At 40.9% G+C, this 12,644-nt stretch overlaps 1 protein-coding gene across 1 annotated transcript in view; it reads left to right on the top strand.

The window, feature by feature from the left end:
• Positions 1 to 12,644, top strand: part of MYO16 (myosin XVI) — a 427,770-nt gene that overhangs the window by 115,797 nt on the left and 299,329 nt on the right. Inside the window, 1 exon segment of the mRNA XM_067712857.1 lies at positions 6,069 to 6,194. Within this exon segment, the coding sequence (XP_067568958.1) occupies positions 6,069 to 6,194 (126 nt within the window).

Raw genomic sequence — 12,644 nt, 5'->3', positions numbered from 1 at the left:
TCCTGACCGGAATGTGATGAGAGAGGATGGAAAGACTTGAGAATGACTCCGGTATTTCTAGTTTGAACAACTGGAATGATGGAGTTGACACCGAATGAGATAGAGAAGGCTCAGAACCGGGCTCAGAGCAGGGAGGATCAGGGTGGATTCTGGAAATGTGAAGTTAAAAGTGCCTCTTGGCCGACGTCATGGAGGTGCCGAGTCTGTGGTTGGATACTGGAGTCTGGAATTTGGGCGATGCCTGGACTGGACAAGCAGTTTGGGGACCTTTAGCACGTACGTACTGTTGAGGCCCTTGACCCTGCATGAAGTCACTGATTTGATACAGAAGGAAAGAGGATTGGGGACTGAGCCATGGAGCGCAGGAAAAGAGGAAGATCCAGAAATGAGATGCGAAGAGGAACTCCCAAGGTGGGAGGAAAACCGAGAGTATATGAGATGTCCCGGGAGCCCAGTAAAGAAAGCGTGAGCAGGAGGGATGATTAACTATCAAGGTAACACTGCTGAGAGGTCAAGGAGACGGAGGTGGAGACTCAGCTGCCAGACTTGGTAACTTGGGCGTCCTCGGTCTTCTCATCGGGACGGCTTTGGTGGAACAGTGAGGTCAAAATCCAGACGAGAGTGGGCTATTTAATTAACAGCTCATTTAAGGCAGGAACTACGTTAATTAACACATCTAACGCGTAGTAAAAACCCAGTGGAGTCTGTGTTTCTTTGTTTGGCAGAAGATATTACAACTTCATGTTGTTGTTTTTGGAAATCACAGCTAAATAAAAACAGCACATGGGCTTCAATCCCCGCTCAATAAAAGGACCTGCATACCTCAGAAGATAAGCTATTAAAAGAATCAATACACAGCAATAAATTGCTATCATTTTCAACCATCTGCAATTTTGACATTCCTGGTCACTTTTTTTATTGAACAGAGAACACAAGTGTGGCATATCATTATTCTGTAATAACTAAATCTTGTTTTGTTATTGAGGTTGTGACGCTTTGTACGAAGAAAGTCACAGTGAACGGGAAGTCCTTCCCTGAGGATCACAGCACTTGGCAAATAGCAGATTCTTTGATTCTTTTGTCTGAGTTGGTTGGTCGATTATGTTAATAGCTGCCACTCCTGGAGCTGTCTTTCTGTAAAGGGCATGTGGATGGTGTGTTCCTGACTGTTGTTGCTGATCATGATAAGAAGACAGTCTTGGCCGCAGACGGATTTCCACATCCTGAGTTGGAATGTCAGTTGTGGTTCAAAATCAGGCACAGTGCCCCACGCTGTTACGCTGTATGTGCAAAAGAGGTGAAACTGTTAACAGAATACTCAAGGAGGATCAACTCCTAGTAAGATGGTTTTTATGTTGCTTTTTCTTCCTTTTTTAGGAACATGCAATAAAAAACCCAAATATAAGGTAGCTCTTTTTATTTATTTATTTATTTTTTATTTTTATTTTTTTTTGGTACGCGGGCCTCTCACTGTTGTGGTCTCTCTCGCTGTGGAGCACAGGCTCCGGACGCACAGGCTCAGCGGCCATGGCTCACGGGCCCAGCCGCTCCGCGGCATGTGGGATCTTCCCGGACCGGGGCACGAACCCGCGTTCCCTGCATCGGCAGGCGGACTCTCAACCACTGCGCCACCAGGGAAGCCCGGTAGCTCTTTTTAAAAATTTTTATTAAAAAAATTTTTTAGTATAGTTGATTTACAATGTTGTATTAGTTTCAGGTGTACAGCCCAGTGATTCAGTTATCCATATATATATTATTTTTCAGATTCTTTTCTGCTCTAGGTTATTGCAAGATATTGAGTATACTTCCCTGGGCTACACGGGAGAACTTTGTTGTTTGTTTTATATAGAGTAGTGTGTATATGTTAATCCCAAACTCCTAATTTATCCCTCCCACCACCAGGATAGCTCTTTTAAAAAGATCTCTTAGTTTATGTTAATATTCTTCTTAAAAGAAAACAAAAGCTTCAGAAAAGGATAGAGTTCCCCCCAAAAAAGCCACGTTACAGAGCATATGAAAAGGAGTTCCTGAGTTCAGGTTCATAAATACTCTTTGAAAGCACTGATAACTAGTATATATGTTATCAAGAAGCTGGTTCTTTCCTGTCTTGTCACAGAATTTGATATATCACATCTGGCCTTGAGCCATATTTACTTGGTTTGTTGGAAAATAATTATCCATGAAGTGCAAAATATCAAGCAATTTTATTTTCGTTTCCTATTTTTAAATTTCGGTAGCACTGTTTCATCCTTACTTCTGGAAGAAGACTTAGCCAGTGTCATCAGTTTTCTGGTCACATCTAGGGAATAAAGCTTTTGTGGTTACTTTCTGTCACCGTACATAGCCTCGATTTAGAGATTAGAGTGTCTGGACATATATAATAATGAAAACTTCCAACTTGCATGAAGTCAGGCCTCACTGATTTTTTATTAGGATGATTTTAAAATCTTCTGTTGTGATGAAGTGGAATGTCTCAGAGTTAGGTGTTTGGCTTTTGTTCTGAGATGACCTAGGATTAAATGTGCCGGCCGCCCTGGATGTCACTGGTAGCTCCTGCTGTGGCTAGCTTTGCTGCTAAGCAAGTCAAGAGGGTTTTCCTTTAAGTCTTTGCCTCATAAGCAGCTGAGGAAATGACCGGGTGAGAGTGGGGCTATGTTCTAAATGGTGGAACTGGAGTTTTGCTACATGGAAACGAATCTGTTCCTAAAGGGGTTGATCCTGTGAGCTTCGCATCATTAGTATGCAAGGTGGCAATAAGCCACGCTTCACACACACAGCCATGCCAACCTCGCTGGTGTGCCAGGGGAAACAAGCAAGTGTGTAAATTGTGCACGTGTTCTAGAGACGCACATTATAATACCGAATTGGTATGTGAGGCAGGGGAGGTTTGCAGGAAGAACATTTGCATGTTTAAACAAATAAATTGTGGAGTGAATGCAACGTTTGTTAGGAGCATTCACACTGCAGCGTTATCCTTGTAGCCCGGCCAACTTGGATGTCCACTCGCCTTTGCTGTTTCAAAATGTGAGTGCTGGACATGCAGAGGAACGTGGCTTCAGCCCACGGTGGCCCTGCTTCCCTGGGTCAGTTACCTCAGTGATCTAATCCACAACTTCTCCAGCTGCAAAATTGGGAGGGTGACTGTCCCTTCGGTTGTTCTGAAGAGAAGAAATAATGTAGAACTTTTATGCGGGACGTTTGTGAAACCACTTTAACGTCCTGTTCTGTGTTGTAACTGGGTAGGTGATTTTCAGCTTGCGATAACTTTCCATGAGGACTGTGCTTCCAAAAAGCTGTTGCTAATTCTCTACGGGAACAACCACTGCCTCTGTGGTTCTCATAGCAGGAGAGGGGTATTCTAAGATGTCATGTGATCAACACTTACACATTCTGGCACCGATACCGTCCAGCCATGGTCAGGACAAGGCAGGACTATAAATTCCATTTCAGAAAATAGACACTTTTTTTCTTTTTTGCGGTACGCGGGCCTCTCACTGCTGTGTCCTCTCCCGTTGCGGAGCACAGGCTCCGGATGCGCAGGCTCAGTGGCCATGGCTCACGGGCCCAGCCACTCCGTGGCAAGTGGGATCTTCCTGGACCGGGGCACGAACCCATGTCCCCCGCATCGGCAGGCGGACTCTCAACCACTGCGCCACCAGGGAAGCCCAGAAAATAGACACTTTAAAAAATTTTTAACTTGAAGTCGAACTTCCATGATGAGAAACGGTACCCACCCATAGGTTTAGTGACTTAAGGATACAGAACTTGATTGCCAGTAGAATCAAAGTAATGGCTCTAAACTTCTGATATGTTACTAGGATGATTTTTAAATATTCTGTTATCTCTTGTGATGAAGTGGAGTGACTCAAAGTTGGTGCCTTTTTTTTAGATTCCACACATATGCCATATGATAAATGATACAAATGAACTTAAATACAAAACAGAAATAGACCCATAGACATAGAAAACAAACTTAATTACCAAAAGGAGAAAGAGGGGGAGGGGTAAATTAGGAGTTTTGGATTAACATATACACACCGCTCTATATAAAATAGACAAACAACAAGGACCTACTGTATAGCACAGGGAACTATGTTCAGTATTTTATAATAACCTATAAGGGAAAAGGATCTGAAAATATATACATATATATATATAAATAATAAAACTGAATCACTTCTGTATACCTGAAACTAACACGACATTGTAAATCAACCATACTTAAAAAAAAAGTTAGGTGTTTTGCTTTTATTCTGAGATAACCGAGGATTAAATGTGCCTGCTGCCCTAGATGTCACTGGTAGCCCCTGCTTTGTATTGCTTTGCTGCTAAGTTAGCCAAGATGGTTTTCCTTTTAGTCTTTACCTCGTGAGTAGCTCAGGGGATGACTTGGGTGAGAGTTGGGCTAAGTTCTGAATGGTGGAACCGGAGTTTTGCCACATGGAAAACAAATCTACTCACGAAGGGGTTGATCCTACGAACTTCGCATCTTAGTATGAGGCGCTAACCAACCAGTGGACCCATTCTCCATGCAGGCTTATGCTACAAGTGAACATCTGAAATCCAGATGTTAGTGCATATAGCAGGGTAACTTGCCAGTCACTGACTGATTATTCAAATAATATGAAATAAATTTAGAAGCAGGAGAAAGATGAGTTCTTTAGGAAAATACGTAAAATCATATTTCTCTAAAATAGCTGTGGATATATCATTCTAGGGATGGTTTGCTGGAATGTCAACGAGATGAATTCTGTGTGTAACCAAGTGTGGCAATCTCTTAATGTTTATACCTCAAGTTAGATTGAATTATTTGTTGTTCTAATGTAGTTGAAAGTACATACAAAACATAAATATATAAACGTCACTGTAGATTGAAGAGCATAATTAAGTCCAAAGGTAGAAAAGCAAACTTTTTTCTGAATTTTATCAAAATTAATATTGAATAAGCCCTTTTGACTTTATTGTAATCTTGTCTTTGTAATAAAAATGGCAAGGAGTCGAGCTACAAGATTCCATGCTACAAAACCTAGAAGTTGTTTTTACTACTTTTAAATTAGTTCTTTTTCCTTTCCTTATAGATTCCTCTTCTTAATTATTATGATTACAAATTGCACCATGTAGTTACTTAATAACCTAGTTTCAATTGAGGATGATGATAATTTACTTACAAATAAAACCTGTTGCCAAGAAACAGGAATTCCCCCATAGGAAAATTTGAAAAATTCCTCCAAACCCTGATCTCATCATGGTAGTTCCTGAGGCTTCATTTCTAAGCTTCAGTTTGCATTGAGAAACTCAACTGGGAGAACATTAAAATGATAGCTACATAATCATTTTAGAGCTTGTTGGCATTAATTCATCCTTTCTACTGCTCCTGTCCCTTTTTTTTTTTTTTTTTTTTTTGCGGTACGGGGGCCTCTCACTGTTGCGGCCTCTCCCGTTGCGGAGCACAGGCTCCGGACGCGCAGGCTCAGTGGCCATCGCTCACGGGCCCAGCCGCTCTGCGGCATGTGGGATCTTCCCGGACCAGGGCACGAACCCGCGTCCCCTGCATCGGCAGGCGGACTCTCAACCACTGCGCCACCAGGGAAGCCCCTCCTGTCCCTTTTACATGTATGTAGCCATGGCAATGATCACATTTCCTGTGGTCATTTATATCTTTGAGTCCCCCTCCTGTAACACCAAATACAGGGCTGGAATTTTAGAGCTAGTCAGTACACGTGTGACTTCGGGACAAGAAGTGGTAAATCACTGAGATATTATATTCTGTATTTACAAGTATTCAGATTATAGTAGAAAGGGGCACTGGAGAGGGAAATAGGAATTACATGGAAAAGTGCACATTGTCAGGGTCAGAAGGAAAATAATAAATAATTAACCTATAACCCTTTTTTCAAAGAATGACGACATCCACTCGTACCCAATAAAATTACATATGTGTTCTTTTTAAAAGGTCTCTGTGTTTTAGACCTGATACTTTATTAAATGGGTGTCTTTCAACCACTGAATAAACTACATTGCTGTCCCTGCTTTTTTAAGTTAAATGACAAAATATCTCTTCGTTGCAGTTGCATATGGCATGTGCAAGTGGCTACAAGGAAGTGGTATGTCTTCTCCTGGAACATGGCGGGGATCTCAATGTAGCAGATAATCAGTACTGGACCCCACTCCACTTGGCAGCAAAGTACGGCCAGGTAAAATAATGTTCTGGGTTAGTTTTAAAGAATTATTTTATGACCAATGCATCATTTCATATTTTGTTTTGTTTTGTTTTCAGATTATGTACTAACATTATGTAACTTGACTTTTAATGGACTCGTCTTACTAAACAAATATGTTTGTGGTTGAAAGAAAACATTTACTTTTAGAAGGACACATTCATAGCCTACATTCCTCAGAACTCTGCGTGTTGTAGTCAGAATCATTGGAGAAATAATCAAAACTTAGAAACATTCTTTATAGAATGGACTTAATACTATTTTCTTAATATTATATAGTTCTTATCAGTGTACAGTTTCATGAGTCTAGGGTAATTGTGTTTGTTTTCTAGAGTTAGTAGATGTAAAGCAAAATTACATTTTATATTTTATTTTTTTCTATAAATTATATTTCATTTTAATGAATGAAGGATGGGTAGCAGAGTTCTTTCTCTGAATTGATGCTTGGCTGTAGCTAACATATCTTGAGTTACTACTGCACAAACTAATTTCTCACTAGATACTAATATACCATGAAGAAGAAGCAAACTTTAACTTCTAAATAATTTATATGGGTGAATGTGATCCAGCGGTGTTCATAATAATCTATTAATGTTACAATTGATTTACAAAAAATACATAATATGTTATGTTAGAGAAAGTCTTAGTGGTAATAGTAGAAAATATAACTCAGGTTACATATATATGGAGATGTAAGCTAAACTTGTTGATGTCCAAACATTAGCTTGTGGTAACAATCTCACTCACAGAATTTATAGTAAGTTAAATCCCTTAGATACTAACCAGTGTGCAAAATATCCATCATACAATTTGAGTCATGCAACTGTTGAATAAATTGAAAGCATTTGCATCTCAAGCATCGTAGGAAAAGCATATTGCTTGGGAAGGTCTTCCAAACTAATAAGAACGTTGTTTGTTCTGATGACGTTTCCTGTAGAAAAAAGATTCATTCATTCAGTAAATATTTTTTTCAGGCTACTGACAACTCCAAATCTGTGCTTCTAGCAAGTGAGCGTGTGCATAAGTGAATGGTTGGGTTCATGAGATACGGCTGGATGTAGCTGAAATCATTGGCCTCAGGAGTCCAGGTTTCCCAGGTCTCACTAGGATCCCAGGAGTATCGGGGCATCAAAAGTATACCATCAGGACATTAGTAATCCATGCTAGCACAGCAGCATCCCAGGATACACTGGGTGAGAAGTTTTGTCATTTGTAAAACATAGAGAAGTGAACATATAAGCAAGTCCTCTTTCCTTGAACACAACTTACTGGCCTGTGCTGATGAGGTGGTAATCAGTAAATTATCAAAATGTGCCCCTTGTAGTCAGAGATTGCTTCTGGAAGGAGCTAAATCTGAAAGTGGTAAAATGTAGCAGAACACGACCAAACTTGAATGAATCATTTTAACCAATTTTTCACTTTGACTGACTGGGCTTTTAGATTTTGGACCGGGTATCATTGCAAAGAGGAGCTAATTGTTTCCCTTTAACCACTTTCGTAAGAGAATCGACTCAGGGGAAATAGGACTAGATTTAACAAAAATTTTTTAAAAACATGCCTTGGACTAAATATGTCACTTTTCTGTTACCAGACATTTAAATGGTTTTTTTCAGGACCCAGTGTATGGTTTTTGTTTTATTTAACTGCAGGTCAAATGAAATATTTGGTATGAGTTGATGCATTTTATTTGCTGTTGTACTTTTCAGTTCTGTGATTTCCATTCGGTTCTCTCTTATAACTTCTATGTCTTTGATGAGGTGTTCTATTTTATCCTTTGTTTCAAGAGAATTTGTAATTGCTTGTTAAAGCATTCTTATGATGGCTGCTTTAAAATCATCATCAAATAATTCCAGCGTGATTCATCCTGCTCTTGGTGTCAGTTAATTGTCTTAGTCAAATTATGATTTTCTGATTTTGGTATGACCATGATAAGTGCTTTTTAATTGCTTCTTGGACATTTTGGCTATGTTGCTAGGAGAATCTTGGTCCTATATACATCTTCTATTTTAGCAGGCAGTCACCCTGCTTAGGTTTAGCGTTCAGGTTCCAGTCTACCTGAGTGGGAGGTGGATCCAATGACAGTTTAATTTTCAGACCCTTCCAGGTATTATTTTGGTATGATTGGTTTATCTGGTGCCCCTGGAGTTCCTACTGGTTTCTTCTGGTGTCCCCAAAGGGGTAGAAGGCGTTTCCTCGGGCCAGGCTGCCCCATGTCTCTGGGTGGGGTAGGAGAATTTCCACGGGGACAAAAGACTTTCAGGGCTGGAGGCCTCTGGAGTATGCACCCCCCCCCCCACTTGCAGGTGCCATCCCCTCCCCAGCCACCCTTGTCTCTCTTTGGGGAGGGGCATCTCGGTCTCAGTGGAAAAAGAGTGCCTGCTCTGACGCTTAGTGTTAGCAGGGTCATGGTGCTGTATTCACCTGATATTGTCAGGGAGACATGGTTTAAAAGGGGGAGGGATGCCTCTACCTGGGCCCCCTTCTGTCGCTGGGTTGGGCTGGGAAACACTGGGTCCAGGGTTGCCTTCTTCTATTGGGTGTAAGGACGTAGGCTACCCTGCCCGTCCATGGTTTCACCCTTCTGTGGGTCCTGAGTCACCTTTCTCCTTGGACTTTTCAGAGTTCTTCTTGGGTTGCTTGTTATTTCCAGGGTTTATTATAATTAGCAGAGAGGACCAGTAAGAAATCAATCTAAGCTGGTGTGTTTTAAAACAACTGCTTCTGTTTACAAAAATTACTTATTTATGAAAGACCTGTAAAACTTGATGTAAGGCACATAAGCCCAATACAACTGCTACTTCCTTCATAAAGCTTCCTGGAACGTTTGTCACACAAAAGCCATAAGATAGAAGAATCACTGATGGATAAGGTAGAGGATATCGGTATTCCACGCCATTACCTGTCACATTCCAAAAATTTCCCAAACTTTGGGTTTTCTGAAACTATGTTTTCAGCCTAGAGAAGCATAGTCATGAACTTATATGGGAAATATGATTCAAAAGCTGCATTGACTTTGCAAAATGCAGAGCAATTAAGGTGAATGTTTTTATTACCGTATTCCCAGTGTACCAGCTACATTCCCAACGCTTACCATTTATTAATGATTAATGGTAAATTAATGAAGAAACACTTCCCAATTGCTGCATTTTTTTCAAAACCAGCTGCACAATATCTGACCCCAACTTTAAAAAAACATAATTTTAGGGGGGGTTCCTATTTTGTCTAGAATTTCCCAGACACCCCTCCCACGTACACATACACACCATAGGTCATTCTGCACATCTCGGGAATTCAACCAGCTTTGCTCTGAGGATTTCCATGGCCCGGCACTGGCTCTAGCATCAGCCACCCCTCGCTGGCTGTAGGAGCCTAACCAGCCTTGCTGATTCTTCCTCCCTAGAGCCTGGCCCCAGGGTCTTCAATCACTGAGAACCATCAACTTCTGTTAAAAGAGGGATTTTTGCATAGCTTGGAAGATTGGTGAGAATGATGGAGGTAAATGCATCAGACCATCTGTGCCCATGTGTCCAGGTCAATTGATCCAGCTGCTAGATTCACAGAGACAGATGTCCAACACACAGTTTTCCAGAAATGGCCACCGATAGTGTACAGATAAGGCAGATTTAAAAACCAATCTCACCTTTACCCTCTGCTTCTCTAGAAAATGACTCGCCATTAATTGAGTATTTTCTAAATCCTTCAACATTTTAGTGCCGAGGAGAGGGTCTGAAGATCATATGTCTTTTCCACTTTGCTCCATTAAACCTACTCCAATGGGGTCTCCACCAGAACGTAAGCTCCAACACAGCAGAGACTTTACCTGTGTTGCCCAGCATGCTTTCTTGGTGTCCAGCAGAGCAGCGGAAGGGCTTGAATGGACAAATCCACCAGCCAAGAACTAGAAGCAAAGCTTTAACACTGAAAGAGAGAGTGGGGCTTTTCCATTGGAACACATGACACCAAACCCAGAATACTCTTCCTCGATTTAGACTCAAAAAACAATGAGAGATTTCTGTTAATAGAGGATTTTGAGTAAACTGTATCTTGATTATTTTGTCCAGAAAATACCATAGGATGTCTTGAATTGTTTTTAAAAATTGTTCACCCGTAAAAATACCATTTCCTATTCATTTTGGAAATGATATTTTAGAAAGAGGTATTATTTGGGTATCAATTTATAGGCATGGGCGATTTATAATTCTCTAAAGAAATTTACTGTAAATAAATACACCTCAGTTCAGGGAGAAAAACTTTAGAAATGCCAACATTTTAGAGAGACTAATGGCATTTTTACAGACCTTCATCGCAACTTCAGTTTCTTATAAATATCTTACAGGTATAAATGCCTTTTGGAGAAGGCAGTCCATAATTTATAACAGTATTTATAACTGACGTGTATACTGGGATTTATAACTGACATGCATACATATTTTAAAACTTGCCTTTATAAATATATTAACTTCTCCGGTGAGAAAAAAAGAGATGCCTGTTCTCGTTTAAAACTAGGAACTGAATAAGTTACGTGAGCAGTAAGTCCTTTGATTTTACAACTTTTTACGAGTTGTACATAAAATAAAATTCTATTCTAGCCTTGTACATATTTTTGGTGTTTATAATAGGATTGGCAATGCTACAACAAGAGATAAGTAAATAATTGTACAAATGCTAAAATCTAAATCTCCTTCCCTTCAAAAGTATCTTGAGTCACACAACCTGCATATCTTGATGTTCAAAGGAGTCGTTTGTATTCTTAAATACATTTTACCCAAGTACCTAAGAATTGAGATATATTCAGAGTTTTTATTCTTTAGATATGTCTTTTTCCATTGAGAAAAACAAAAAACACTCTCTGGTACCCCGCTGAGCATCAGCTATTGATAAACTCAGTGCTGGATCCTAGGTTCCCTCTCTTCTCAATGTTTACACGTCTTTAGGGAATCTCACACCTGCAACTTCAAATGCTCTACATGATCACAGCCCCCAAAGCCCTTTCTTGTTTTTCTCTCAAGTTCCCGGCCCATGAGGACCGCTGCCTGGTGGGTAATCTCTATCAGTCTGCCCTCAGACCCAACTTGGGTACAAAGGGAATTATCATCTTCTTTTCCCCAGTCTGTTGTCCCTTCTGTGTGTCACCATTTACTCGTCACAAACCTGGGCATTGTCGTTTTCCTGCCTCTCCCATAACTAAGAAGCCACTGAGCCCACAGACTCCTCCCTAGTGAATAGCTTTGAGCTGTATGAGTTATAACCGCAACCGATTAATCTGTACATCCTCTCTGCCTCTGCCTTCACCCAGAGCATCAGCATCTCTGCCTCTGGATCAGCTCATCAGCCTCCTAATAGAGTCCTCTCCCCCTCCTCCACTCCACTCTCAACAACGTGGCTACAGCGAGCTTTCTAAATGTAAATGTAATAGAACTCTTCGATCCACCATCCTTTCCATTGCTGCTGATATGAAACACCTACTCCATCACACAAGAGTCCCCATGGGCCAGGAATTCTGCTTAATTCTACCGCTGTTTTTCTCCTATTCCCCCCACCAGGTTGGAGGACATGGCTATACTGAACTTGTTTCGATTTCTGGAATATGCCACCATGTACATCCTTTTCATGTTCTTTGCTTTTCTTGAAATTGTTGAGTGGTTAAATCTTCCCTGCCCTGCAGGACTCCCCTGAGTTGTCAGTTCACTGGCTGTCTTTTCTACCTTCCTGGATCCCAGTGTGATGCCCCCGTCATGCACCCTACGTAGCACCTGTATCCCCCATACCACATCACTTATCACATGCTGGAATTATCTCTTATACTTGTTCATATTGACCCTCTAGTTTGTGCGAACTGAGTGCAGGTACAATGTCTATTTCTTTACCTGCACGGGGCTGGCACAGAGCACTCAGTTACTACTTATTCATGAGAGAGTCAGCGAATGTCCTGGTTTAGCAGATGCTTGTCTGTCTCAGTGCATCACTGAACACATGTGTGAAGAGACAGTGGGTGAGCACACACCTTGAGAGTGGTGGGCCAACAGGAGAAATCCTCAAGGAGATATCCAGGAGTACCTGGGCATGAGCAGGGCGTTGGGGGGCGCTGGACATAGAGATTTGTGATAGGTGACTCAAAGAGATCACGCACGGTGGAGGGGGAGTTCAATGAAGGGCAAAACAAGATGGGCAGCACCTCTTTAATAGTCTAAAGAGTTCATCAGAGGAAGCTTTTTATATTTTAGATCTGAAATTTTTCAGATGGCTCTGAGTTAGAGGCATTTACCCATTTTGATGTAGAGTATGAACCGATGAGTGTAGGATATGCAAATTCTGAATTCCCAAAGACGTTTAACATAATTTCTCTTTATTAAGTGAAACAATCTCTTTTAGTTTCTGGACTAGGAATTTGACTATCTCTGAATGCTCAGTTTTTCTTTTTTTTAC

Source organism: Pseudorca crassidens, chromosome 18, assembly GCF_039906515.1.
Source record: "Pseudorca crassidens isolate mPseCra1 chromosome 18, mPseCra1.hap1, whole genome shotgun sequence".
NCBI lineage: Eukaryota > Metazoa > Chordata > Mammalia > Artiodactyla > Delphinidae > Pseudorca > Pseudorca crassidens.
This window is presented reverse-complemented; position numbering and strand designations above follow the sequence as displayed.